At 38.5% G+C, this 14,754-nt stretch overlaps 1 protein-coding gene across 1 annotated transcript in view; it reads left to right on the top strand.

Moving 5' to 3' along the window:
• The window catches only part of LOC124556461 (glutamate receptor-interacting protein 1), a 615,250-nt gene that overhangs the window by 458,056 nt on the left and 142,440 nt on the right, over positions 1-14,754 (top strand). The window contains exons 9-10 of the mRNA XM_047130411.1: positions 2,207-2,436; positions 14,194-14,409. Of these exons, the coding sequence (XP_046986367.1) occupies positions 2,207-2,436; positions 14,194-14,409 (446 nt within the window). The remainder of the gene's footprint in view (positions 1-2,206; positions 2,437-14,193; positions 14,410-14,754) is intronic.

Raw genomic sequence — 14,754 nt, 5'->3', positions numbered from 1 at the left:
TTGACACAGATGGTGCTGCAATTGGAGGAATAGAAATGGGTACAAAATCATAATTTCCAACATGCTACTCAATGGCCCTGGAATATCCCGTGGCATGTGGGACCCCACCTCCATGCTGCGAGGGTAAGACAGGCCAGTATTCTATACCTTCTATTTGGAAACTCAATCTGCAGTGTTGTATTCCTCCAATATATCAAACAGGGGGCTACTTGATGTGTCACAGTGGACACGGCTCGTGGCAAATGCTGCTCTACTTTTCCATTTAGAGTAAATGTTCAAACATAGTACCACCAATTTCAATACACTTAGTGATCTGCTTTTCAAATGGCCATACACAGGACAGAAGCATATCTGCAGGAACGTCAGCAAAGGTATTTCTGGTGCATTCAACCTTGTCTTCATGGCCTGTTGGCAATTTCTGGTAAACCTTACGTTTAAAATATCCCCACATAAAGAAATCCGGCAAAGTCAGTTAAAATGAACATCCTGTATGTTGGCATGACTTCTCACTCTTAGGCTGCAGTATGATAACAATGCATATTGACTGTTGCATGGATACATATAAGGAGTTCATCTTGCTGAGCTTGTTTGAGGCTGTAACTGCTTTCTGGGTCTTTAAAGCCTCTGGTTATGTCTCCAGAATGGGAAGACAAAATGTTAGCCAGAGAGTTCTGCTGTGGACCATCGGCCAATGCCCATAAAACAAATATCAACAATAACCTTACCACTGGGCCACCAAACCACGCATACACTGTGTGAATCTGAAAACAAAAGGACTTTAATTAATATTATCCCACAATTCCCTCATTCATTTTTTTCTCTTATTAATTTTCACATATGCAACATGCCATAGAATTTACATGATTGAGAGCCCTACTTTATCAGAAGAAATTTTTTCTAAACCTGGAGTAAAGCAGTCAGTGCAACACTACTTCTAGCCATTCTCTGATTTCTTAAAAATCCTTCCCTCTTAGATGCTGCTTGCTATGATGCTGTGTAGGAAATAGTCTATATTGATAATTTCTCTCTTTGAATCTTCATATCAGACAAATATCTTTGGCAAGGAGGAATTTGCTGAAATGGTAATTGATAACATCAAACTGGATCTTGAGCAAGTAATTAATTCTGTTTGAACAGTGAGATATGGTGTAAAATTAGACATTGAATTATAAAGCTTGGCCTACAGTTCCACTTATTCAGCCATTTATAAAACATCAGATCAGCTTAAAATGTAGCTTATCATTTGATATAACAATGAATGTCATAACACAGTCATATACTATCATTTATCACTTAAAATCAAAATAACCTCCCATCTCAAAGGTCATAAGTGTAATATAATGTTATATAATAAACAAAATCAAGAAGAAACAGTGGCAAAGGGTTCCTAACTCTGTAATTTGCCTTACAAAATCTTCTGTTCTGTAGAGGCAATGAATATACATTCAGACAAAGGTGATGGGAAGGGAATGCAAAATGATTGTGATACAGCAGGAATGACATATCCAGGCTGTGCTGAGACACATTGGCAACTAGGAAATAATTTGCATTGACAGTAACACTACCAGCAGAGTAAACTGTTTTGTCAACATTGACCAACTGAGAAGAGAGTTTTCTTGGACATCAGCATTGTCACTACACTCACAATGCTTATGAGTGTTATGCAATAATATAGGCAGAAAGAAATCAGACATATTGCTTCAGGGTTGGATTATGTCCACAGTTTTGTTACTTAAAGGGTTCATGTAGTATCCAAATATAATAATATCTTATTAATGTAAATTTAATTTGAATGCTAAATTTTAACTCATTAAGTCAATGCTTTCAATATTCATTAGGGTTAGTTAGTTCCCAATTCAAAAAAATAATCTCATTCTAAATAACAAGCAGGATTTTTTTGTTAAAATGTATTTGTTGTCTAATGTTTTTACTGCACTTAAGCATTGTGGAAGGCATTGGAATCATGAAATAATCACTGCATATGACTACTACTGACAATATTGAAGTAGATAGACAGTGGATATAGGTGCTAAAATCCCAAGTATGGCCAAGGTACAACGTGAATGAACCTTCTCGTTCTTACTGTCTAGTTTACTAATTATAAGTGGGCACTAATGCTGGATTTTAATTTTTGATGTATTTTATCAATTATTTTATTCTAAATTATTAAAAATTGAAAAACTTTCTTGCTATACAATGTTTATAGATGTGGATGCATCCAGATAGGTGACCGTTTGCTGTTTGTGAATGGGAGGATGGTTGACCAAGAACACCTGCCTGCTGAAGCTGTTACCCAGATACTACAGGATGCCTGTGAAGGTTCTCTTCTGTCTCTGCAACTAGAATTTGATGTTGCAGATTCAGTTGTACCATCAAGTGGTGTTTTTTCAATAAAACTGGCAAAGAGAGGCAATGGACTGGGAATTACCATCACAGGTATGATGTATGTCAAGTATTAAGCATAATTCTATATCAAGTCATACAGAGTGTGAAGGAATTTATGATAAATGTTACTTAGTCAGTTAATTAACTATTCATCCACTCATCTTTCTGCAGTTATATTAGATTTAAGTCACCTTAATACAACTATAAAGTGTAAAAGTTAACAATAAAACGTAATTAAAATTTGACAGCTTCCTTGTGCAAGCATCTAATTGTTCACAGATATATTTTCAAACTGATTTATGCATTATGTAAAATACTCTTGCATATAGATACATATTTTTATTATATGATACTAACTACAGGCTGAGTCAGTATTGCAGAAAGTTATACCTGGGGATGTGATCCAACAGCTACTTCACCCATTAAAAAAAAAAAAAGAAGTATGTTTACTGCTTTTAAAACATTCCTGTGTGAAAATTTGTTAAACTGCTGAGTATGACAGATTCATTGCGCTTTATTATATCATGGGAATACAGATTCTTTGTCTCATGGCATACGTGCCCTGCAATTGACATTTATTTCTCTCTTTGGGCCAGCCACGGTGGCCGAGCTGTTCTAGGCACTCCAGTCTGGAAATGCGCGACTGCTACGCTCACAGGTTCGAATCCTGCCTCAGGCATGGATGTGCGTGATGCCCTTAGGTTAGTTAGGTTTAAGTAGTTCTAAGTTCTAGGGGACTGATGACCTCAGATGTTAAGTCCCATAGTGCTCAGAGCCATTTGAACCATCTCTCTTTTGGTCAACACATATTGTACTGAATTATGGAAATTACAAAATATGTGTGATTCAGTGTTCATTATGATGTTATTACCATCTATGAAGTGTATATTATTCAAACTTTCATTGGTGATGAGCCACAGGAAGAGCAATCAACAAATTTTCAAAGCCAAGACCACTTAATAGTTAAGCCTATGATCTGGTAACTCAGTTAAACCAGACACTCCCTTGAAACTCATAACTTGTCAACCCATTTCAATTGAATGTTTCTCACATGCCCATGACCTGTTAACAACAATTAGCAAATAAAATTTTTCGTAACATTCACTGCAACAGTTGTGTAATACACTACACCTTCTGCACAAAAATTTGGAAACAAGTGCACTTACTGAATACTGCAAAAGTGTGCAATTGTTCAGTGAAAATATGTTTTTATGTGAAGCTGCTATAATCAGTTCATTGACTGGTGTCCATGGGGATTGTTGTGTCATCTCTTGCTTTGTATATGCTGTGACATCAGTAGCATGTTAAATGCTCAAAGATGTAAAAGCTGCACAGAATAAACTGAGTGGAAAATGAATTATTAAATAAAATATACTAATCATTAGACTATTCATTAGATCCTTTTTGTACTCATACATAGTGACTTCAAATCATCTCTTGTTTCTGTAGTTAAAGGAGATGCCATGACAAATAAAACTAAAGTTTAACACTCTCATGCAAGTAAATGAGGGGTTTCCACTTTAACTTTTATTCATCCTCCTGTACTGCATTTAGAGTGCTCTACTGAGGACTGAAATATAAAAACCGATACATCAAATCAGAAATAAATGGGATATTTGAAGAATGTATGAAGAAACATCAGTTTGCTGATAGATATTCAGGAATCAATCCTTATTTTGTGAAGTAGATGCCAATAGTAGATCATTTATTGTTCTTTTTTAGAAAAAAATTGTGGGTTAAATGTCTTAAGACTTAAACAGCTAGTGTACTTTTGTTACAAGACAATCAAAAGAGAAATACACTTCCAGGTTTCCACATTACAGATGAATGTTTTTAGGAAATATGGGAACAAACAAGCAACACAAGTAATTTCATATAATGAAATGGAAAGACATTGCTGCAAATATGTTTTACTATTTCTGGCAACCACAGTGATTATGGTACAGAATTCACACATATAGATCCAGAAATTTTAGTCATTTGACATTCTGTTTCATTCAGAAATGTTTAGATTTATAATGGATAGAACATCAGCATATTATTAATATTCTGCACTTCTGTAACAATAAAATTACCTCACTATCAGTTTTATCCTAATGATTATTCCATTATATTTAAAGTAAGGGAAAGGCAACCACTCACCTACAGTGGATCAATGCTTGGAGCACAGTAACACATAACAGAAAATTGTGTTTCATTGTCAGTGACAATGGATTTCAGCAGTCCTTCAATAGAGAAGACCTCTGACAGAGCCTGAATGGTACTGGTTGAAGATATCAATATCCTCTGTATCACAGATGGAAATTTGAAGAGAGCATAGATGAGGGCAAGGCAGTAGCTTCTGATAAATAGTCCTACAAAATCACTATGCAGACATGACCAAGTTTCTGATGCCCATGGCCATGGAAAATATTGTAGAGGCAGAGTTAACTGGTACTTCTGACATAACTGAGATTTAGCCAGTATCGTTCCAGTGTTTTTCTAAGTATTTCTCTATTACCAGTGCTCTTTGCATATCTGCATCTATACACATACTCCACGTACTTCAACCTGGTGCAGATTCCAAACAGTCAAACATTACTAAACAATGGGTCACACTAATGTCTTATATGTGGCCTCCTTCCCAGATAAACCACACTTTCCTACAATTCTCACAATAAATCAACATCAACCATTCACCTTACCTACTACAGTCTCTTCATGCTCATTCCATTTCATATTGCTTTACAATGTTATGCCTATATATTTAATTGATTCACTGTGTCAAACAGCACACTACTAATTCTGTACTCAAACATTACGGGTTTGTTTTTCCTATGCTTTTGTATTAACTTAAATTTTTCTACATTTAGAGCCAGCTGTCATTCATTACACTCACTAAAATTTTTGTCTAAGTTATCTTATATCCTTCTACTGACACTCAATGACAGCACCTTTCCATACACTACAACATCAGCAGCAAACAACTGTGGACTGCTGATTACCCTGTCCGCTGGATCATTTATGTATATAGAAAATAGCAGCCATTCTGTCACACATCCCTGGGGCACTCCTGATACCCTTGTCTCTGATGGACACTAGCTGGCACGGTCAGCATACTAAGTTCTGTTACTTGAGAAGTCTTCAAGCCACACCCATACCTGGGAATCTATTCTGTATGCTTGTACCTTTGTTAACTCTCATGTGAGAAAAGGTCAATCTGAGTTTTGCATGAGCAATGCTTCCTAAAACTGCTCATTTGTGAAAAGAGGCTTTTCCTTCTTAAGAAAATTTATTATATTCAAACTGAGACTAGGTTCAAGAATTCTACAGCAAACTGATGTTAAAGATATTGGTCTGTTCTTTTACCTTTCTTGTATACAGGCACCATCTGCACTATTTTCCACTCACTTGGGACTTCACGCTGAGTGAAAGATTTGTCAGGGGCCAATGCTGCACAGTACTCTTTGTAAAACCAATTTGGGATTCCATCAGTGCCTGGTGACATATTTGCTTTCAACTCTGTGTGATGGTCAGACAGTGGTATGTTTGTATGATTCCCCTGTGTGAACAATTTCTTAAATACAAAAATTAAAACTTTGGCTTTAGTTTTGCTATCTTCTACTGCCACACCAGATTGATCAATGAGTGACTAGATAGAAGCCCTAGACCCACTTAGCAATTTTCTGTAGGACCAGAATTTTCTTGCGTTGTCAGCAAGATCTGCTGCTAAGGTATGACAATGATAGATGTTGTAAACTTCACACATCATCTTTCTACAGACTCAAGAATTTACTTGCAGCTGCAGTCGCGCCACCTTATGGTGTGCCAGAATGTTGAAGTCATGACAGTAGGCCATGAAGCAGATATAGATACAAGCCAGCATGGCTCAGTCACCTCCAACTAATATTGCAAGATCTGGTTATTTCTGCACTACTGACTATAGACTTTCTCTCAATGACCTTAAAACCATCACAGGGGACTCGCATGGTTGATAAAAACAGCCAACAATTAACTTGATTTAACCTAGACCTGTTATATGTGGCTAGATAACTTCACTATCACACTCAAATTCAATCTCAGTAGAGACAATATTGCCACATAGAAGAAGGTTTATTCAGCACTTGCACATACAAGAATGTGGAGCGAACTGCCTACAGCTAGAACACATACAGTATATATACAGCTACAGAACATTCCAGTACAATGATTCTTGACATTTGCAGATACTTCTAGAATATACTCGAACCGAATATAGAAATTAAAATTGTACAGTCAAGGTTAGTTTTGCACTCATGACCCTCCATGCATCAGTTTAGGATCATAACCACTACACCACGATGCTACTCGTCTTCTTCTCTGACATTGCTCCCTCCTTAAGAGAACAGCGTCTCGGTGTTACTCATCCTAGTCCAAGAATGAGTCATCAGTCCTGCATACTCTGACTCCTGATGACTGATTCTCTCCCTGGCAGAGATCTTCTTAGAACTTCTTTTGCCGCTATGCTCTTTGTCACCGTTTGGCTTGTTGCCTGTCGCTGGAGCTTTGAATTTACCATGGGTTGCAGGATCCTTATAAGGCTTCATTCGAAGTATGTGGACCGTATCTCTGATCTTTCGTCATCTTGTGTTGGGGTTGAAAACATCAACTTCATAAGTAACATCAGACAACTGTCTTACAACCTTATAAGGTCCAAAGTAGCGCCTGAGGAGTTTCTCAGAGAGACCAACCTTCTGAACAGGAGTGAAGATCCAGACGAGGTCACCAGTCTGGTAGACAACAGGGCGGTGGCTCGCGTCATACCTTCAGCAATCGTTTTCTTGAGCCTGTAGCATGCAGAGTCATGCTAACTGCCAAGCTTCCTCAGCTCTGGTTAACACCTGGCCAATGTAGTCATTGTCCATGTCATCAGGATGTAACAGAAACACAGTGTCCATTGTCGTAGTCACCTCACGCCCGTGCACCAGGAAAAATGGCATAAATCCTGTAGTGTCTTCTTTGGTGGTGTTGCAGGCAAACGTTACAAAAGGTAGCACTTCATCCCAGTTGCTCTGCTCAACAATGATGAACATTGATAGCATGTCAGATAAGGTCTTATTTAGGCGTTCAGTAAGCCCATTAGTTTGCAGATGGCACGCAGTTGTCATATGATGAGTAATGTTGCACCGATGGTTTATCTCTGTCACAAGATTCGATTGAAAAACTTTCCCTTGATATGTAATTAATGACCTTAGGGCACTGTGTCTTAATAATTGTCTTCCACGATAAATTTTGCTACCTTGAATGCTTCGGCTGTTTTCGTGGCTTTTGTAATGGCATAGCATGTCAGAAAATCAGTGCAAATAATAATCCATCTATTGCCACTAGCAGACATTGGAAATCATCCAAGGAGGTCAATCCTAACATGCTGGAAAGGTGTTTCGGCTGGTGGAATTGGTATGAGTCAGTCAGGTGGTCTCTGAGGAACTGTCTTTGTCTCCTCTGGCACACTTGACAGTGTGACACATAGTGACAGACACTCCTAAATAAACCTGGCCAGAAAAATCTCTTACAGGTCCTATCATATGTCTTAATAAATCCTAAATGTTCAGCCTTAGGTGTGTCATGAAATTTCTGTAGAACATCTAAGCACATGTGCTCAGGAATCACTGGTAGCCACCTTTTTCCAAATGGATCAAAGTTTTTCTTGCAAAGTAATCCATTAACTACCTTAAATTGTCCTTTCCCATCCTCTGAACAATTTAAGGCAAGCATAATTTGAGATACCTTGGTGTCCTTCTTCTGCTCAACAGAGAGATCCTGGAGTGCAGCGAGACAGTCACTATCTTCATCAAAGTCGTGATGGTCTTGCACAGGGTTTCTTGAGAGACAGTCAGCATCTTGGTGTTTTCTTCCACTTTTGTACACTATGATAATGTCATACTCTTGAAGTCGTAGTGCCCACCTGGTGAGCCATCCCGTTGAATCATTAAGATTCAACCAACAAAGTGAATGATGGTCTGTAACAACTGTGAATGGCCTTCCACAGAGATACTATCGAAATTTGCACATAACCCAGATCACAGCAAGACTTTCTCTTTCTGTAGTTAAGCAGTTTCTCTTGGCTTTTGTAAGTGTTCTGGAAGCACAGGCTATAACCTTCTATTCCATCCAAAATTTGGATCAGAACAGCACTGATCTCATACCCACTGGCATCTGTGTGTATTTCTGTAGGTGCTCTCTCATACAGACCAAGTACAGGGTCAGTCGTCAGAGGTTTTTGCAGCACATCAAAAGAATCTTGTTGAGCACCACCCCAGATAAATTTATCATTGGCTTTTAACAATTCTTGGAGTAGCCTGGCTTTGATACAAATGTATTTGATAAAACGACAGTAATAAGAACATAATAGAGAAGGCATTGATTGTGTCTTGCCGCTAACATACTTTACATGCAACTAGAATCTCTTTGGATTTTCTGCCAGGTTTCAAAACAAAGTTTCATTGTGGAAACTACTGTAAGCATCTCACATTGAAGTCTGTGCTAAATTTTGAGTTCCTGTGAAAGATCAGCAATCTTAGGGATTTAGCGTTCATTTAGATTTGGCATGCTTTTGTTGTTGTTTCTGCAATAGTGTTCTGTCTTGTTTTGTGTACCAAAGGGGATCAGCTCCATTGCTTGTTAATTTATTTGGTGTAAATCTCTCAATTTCTGTTGATACTATTTATTTGAATTCAAGCCACATCTGGTCTACACTTACATTGTTAATTTGGAAGGAGTGGATATTTTCTCTCAGGAACACATCAAGCAAATTTTTATCTGCTGTTTTAAATAGATATATTTTTCATTTATTTTGTCAGAAGAATGGTATAAGATTCCCTTGAAAACCATACATGACCTGTATTTATCCGTGCTGAGACAACTGGAAGCTGTTTTGAATGCTGAAGGGTTTCCTACACCATATTAAGAATGGTAATGTGTTGTGGTTTTGATGTTTCCATTTTTTGTCAAACTCCTGTATGTTGTGAAATGTTTGGCATCAAGCAAACACTGTTTTGAGTTGTTAAATGTGCATTGGCATTCACAGTTCCAGTTCCATGTAGTATCTTTACATAACAATGTGTCCATTGTACATAACAATGTGTCCAGTGGTTCACTGATGGATGATGCATGAGGGATAAACTTCTTATAATAATTTATTTATCATAATACTGCACTGAATTGCTTGAAGTCCTTTGGAACCAGAAAGTTTTTAATTTTGTTGGCATGTTGCAGCATAGGCTTAATGCCCTGTGCAGACAATATGTATCCCAAGTATTGCACTTCATACTGAAAGGAGATCCACTTACTTTGTGGCATATCAAATTTTTAAAACAGATTCCAAATTCTGTAAGACTTCCTGTGGAGTTTTGTCTGAGATAATTCTGTCCTCAAGGTACTACATAGCATTCTGAGAGTCCTGAATTAATTGTTCTAAATACTGCTTTAACAAACTCTGTGCACTGGTTAAGCCAAAGAGTAAGCTTTTGTAAAGGTAGAGATCAAATGGAGTATTTGGCACCATAAATCTCTGTGTGTCTTCATCCAAAGAGATTTGCAAGTATGCTTCTTTAATATTCAGCTCAGTGAAGTACACGACACCAGCTAATTTTGACATCAGTTCTTCTGGCTTGGGAATTGGGTATGAGTCAATGACTGAGTATTAACCAATGCTTTGAAATCTCCAGAAGTGCATAGTGAGAATTCAGTTTCTGTACAACTAGAATCAGCATCAATCGCTGGCTACTGGTTATGTCTTCTACATCCTCATTCTGTAAGAACCTCCTGATATTGTTGCAACAGCTGATTTCACTTTCCATTCAGAATTTCAGTTTATATTTGATTCACTCCCTCATGAATGATGAAGAACAAAACACTGAAAACATTCAGTCCTAGTAAACTTGTTGCTTTACTTGAATTTACTACTATGAACACAGCCTGTACCATAAATTGTTTCTAAGAAACATCTCTTGAAAATGGTCCTTTCACTGTACTCTTCAGATTGCTGTAACAGAACAGTGAACATTCAAAACCTGTCAGCTCCAACAAACCTAATTTTCAATATGCCACTAGATTAATGATTGAAACTGACAACCCTATGTCAATTAGAAGCTTGATTGCAACTTTATTAACTTGAAGAGTTACAGAGACAGACTTATTATTGACAATAATGATGGCATTTACATGAAATTTCATCAGTGAAAGTTTTTGAGTACCTCTGGTTGAAACTGAGAAGATGCCAGGGAAGTGGTTGTGTTTATGTGGTGGCAGCATATCATAGTATTGTACCTGTTGAGCTGGTACACAACACAAGTTATCTGGGAAGATATTATGAATAGCATCATAAGAATGAAGTGTACGAGCAAACCAATTAGCCAATAAGATTATTTGAAAGTTTCATTTTAAGGCTGATTATTTTGGAAAGTATCTTCTTTGAATTACATATAAGTAAGATTTACATGGCTGTTAAACTCTTCTTGTTACCTTAAATTTTCCTAATAAATATGTTTCCTTTTAGTTACCCATGGAGTATGATACTTTTAAAACTGAAATTTTGATTTTACATGTTTTGTTCTTTATTAAAAATAGTAGTTCATAGTAATGTTAACAACACATGTCAATTACGTAAATGATTTAAATTATTTTCGTTTTTAATTTTAGCAGTTTACTTAAATCATAAATTGAATTGTAAAAGTTTATACTATTAAATAATGAAACTGCTCTAAAATGCCAAGTTTATGGGATAGTTATCACAAAATTTTCCCTGACCACAGGTTCACCATAGGAGTGTATACATCCTAAATGTGGCCCTGCAATTAAGAGATTTAATATTGTATGCTATGACCTGTAGAATGACAGATTTATTGCTGATAACAATATCCTCCTGAGTATTCCTCGTCTGAAGATCCATAGACAGGCCAACTTACTTGCAGAATAATTTCTGCACAAATATGCCACTGTAATTAAACCATTTAATAGAGCTGCATGGCTTCAGGAAACATAATGGCTGTAGATCATATGGTTTAGCTGTTTGTGTTGTTGAGACACATAAGCAATCAAGCTTCATGGGCCCACAATTCATGGAGGGACTAGTCTCTTATTGCATTATATTCTAGGAAAATTCTTCATTGAAGAAGAAGTATTTGTTTCCCAGAAATGTGTAATAAGGATAATGTATGTTCTCTCCTCTAGAATCTCTGTTGATCATGACAGGATTAATTGGGCTTACAACACCAAGCGCTTGAATGAAGAAAGTTTCTTTTTAAACAGTTGGGCATACTGGCAATAGCCTCATAGTGATTTCCCTTCCTAATGAGGTTTGTTGTCAACAATCAGTCACAGGTCAAAAACAACAGTAATATTTATAAATAGGATACCAGAAGGAGAAATAACTTACACTATCCATCAGTCAGCCTTAGTGCGGCACAGAAAGGCCAAGGTATTCAGCCATAAAAATCTTTGTTTGATTGCTTTCTCAGTGGTTTATTTATTTATTCCTTATATCATATGAAGAATCTAATGGATAATAAAATTGACTTCAAACAGAAACTGATGTATTAACTGTTTCACAACTCTGTCTGCTTCATAGAATTGTTAATGACTGTGCACTATTATAATGCATGTGTGTTGTGTGTGTGAGTGTGAGTGTGAGTGTATGCATGGTCAGAGCTATGCTTACATCATCACATGAAAAAAAAACAGTAACTTAAGATTACTGTAAGACAATCACACAAATAGTCAATATACACTCCTGGAAATTGAAATAAGAACACCGTGAATTCATTGTCCCAGGAAGGGGAAACTTTATTGACACATTCCTGGGGTCAGATACATCACATGATCACACTGACAGAACCACAGGCACATAGACACAGGCAACAGAGCATGCACAATGTCGGCACTAGTACAGTGTATATCCACCTTTCGCAGCAATGCAGGCTGCTATTCTCCCATGGAGACGATCGTAGAGATGCTGGATGTAGTCCTGTGGAACGGCTTGCCATGCCATTTCCACCTGGCGCCTCAGTTGGACCAGCGTTCATGCTGGACGTGCAGACCGCGTGAGACGACGCTTCATCCAGTCCCAAACATGCTCAATGGGGGACAGATCCGGAGATCTTGCTGGCCAGGGTAGTTGACTTACACCTTCTAGAGCACGTTGGGTGGCACGGGATACATGCGGACGTGCATTGTCCTGTTGGAACAGCAAGTTCCCTTGCCGGTCTAGGAACGGTAGAACGATGGGTTTGATGACGGTTTGGATGTACCGTGCACTATTCAGTGTCCCCTCGACGATCACCAGTGGTGTACGGCCAGTATAGGAGATCGCTCCCCACACCATGATGCCGGGTGTTGGGCCTGTGTGCCTCGGTCGTATGCAGTCCTGGTTGTGGCGCTCACCTGCACGGCGCCAAACACGCATACGACCATCATTGGCACCAAGGCAGAAGTGACTCTCATCGCTGAAGACGACACGTCTCCATTCGTCCCTCCATTCACACCTGTCGCGACACCACTGGAGGCGGGCTGCACGATGTTGGGGCGTGAGCGGAAGACGGCCTAACGGTGTGCGGGACCGTAGCCCAGCTTCATGGAGACGGTTGCGAATGGTCCTTGCCGATACCCCAGGAGCAACAGTGTCCCTAATTTGCTGGGAAGTGGCGGTGCGGTCCCCTACGGCACTGCGTAGGATCCTACGGTCTTGGCGTGCATCCGTGCGTCGCTGCGGTGCGGTCCCAGGTCGACGGGCACGTGCACCTTCCGCCGACCACTGGCGACAACATCGATGTACTGTGGAGACCTCACGCCCCACGTGTTGAGCAATTTGGCGGTACATCCACCCGGCCTCCCGCATGCCCACTATACACCCTCGCTCAAAGTCCGTCAAATGCACATACGGTTCACGTCCACGCTGTCACGGCATGCTACCAGTGTTTAAGACTGCGATGGAGCTCCGTATGCCACGGCAAACTGGCTGACACTGACGGCGGCGGTGCACAAATGCTGCGCAGCTAGCGCCATTCGACGGCCAACACCGCGGTTCCTGGTGTGTCCGCTGTGCCGTGCGTGTGATAATTGCTTGTACAGCCCTCTCGCAGTGTCCGGAGCAAGTATGGTGGGTCTGACACACCGGTGTCAATGTGTTCTTTTTTCCATTTCCAGGAGTGTATTTAGATATTTTTAATGAGGGAGTGTCTTATAATTGGAAACTAACTGACATGTTTTACAATATAATGAGACATACCCAAAGACAATCATGTAAATAGTCAACATGTTTATATATTTTTACTGAGGGAGTGTCTTATAATTGGAAACCAACTGACATATTTTACAACATAGTGAGACATTCCAATTATGATCCATGGAACATGCAAATTGCTAATGTATTGACTAACACAAGCAAATAAAGTCTAATTTTACATATGTTGTACTCAGTCATATGAAGTAAAGAATGTAAAAAAAATAAAGATAAAGGAAAACTATATGAAGAAATCTGAGAAACAGAAAGTGTATTGGTTGACACATCCTCATAAAATAATCTTAACATGGGAATAGGGAAACAGGCAAGCAGAACTATTAGGCCACAGGGATATGAGTGTACTGAAATTTCTGTTACAGTGACATGATCTTGAAGGCATGGAAGCCTTTGTCAGCTACAATATTTCAATATCTAACTTTAATATATCTCACTGTTAATATTTTATAATGGTTTCTACTGTCTAGCATTAAGTCTCCTTGCAGAAAAATAAGTACTCTATTTGTTTAAAAGTATATAAACAATCTTCCTGTAATCATACTGTTCTTTTGCAGCTTCAAAAAATCGCCTCCCGGGAGATTCTTTACTCATATCTGATATTCGAAGAGGTTCAGTTGCACACAGGACAGGCACGTTACAGCCTGGTGATCATCTTCTGGCAATAGATGGTGTTTCTTTGGAGCATTATACACTAGAGGAAACACAAAACATACTAAAAAATTCAGCCGACATAGTAACTTTACGTATCAAGAAATCTGACTGTGTAAAAGGTAATTAAAAGGAGTCACATACCTGATTACAGTGATCATAGCAAAACTGAAGAAGGAAATGCCTACTTATAGTGGTGGAGCCTTGTTTCTAATTACTGATAACTATCTACACTTGTATAGTTTAGTGAGTGGAATGAACAATTCATCCACAAGTTTCATTTATTAAGGAAATAACAATGCTCTTTGAACAAGAAGTACATGTTTTTAGTTATGGAGGTTTCCTTTTGACATGTTTCCTTTCTGAAATTATGGACTGATTTGGTTTTCCTACAAGACCTCCTCTTTCTCTCAGTGTGACATCATTATCATAATATGTCTGATATTTCCTCAAGAATATTGCTCTAC

Source organism: Schistocerca americana, chromosome X (genome assembly GCF_021461395.2).
Source record: "Schistocerca americana isolate TAMUIC-IGC-003095 chromosome X, iqSchAmer2.1, whole genome shotgun sequence".
Lineage (NCBI taxonomy): Eukaryota > Metazoa > Arthropoda > Insecta > Orthoptera > Acrididae > Schistocerca > Schistocerca americana.
Note: the sequence above shows the minus strand (reverse complement) of the source record. Positions and strands in the feature narration are given on the sequence as shown.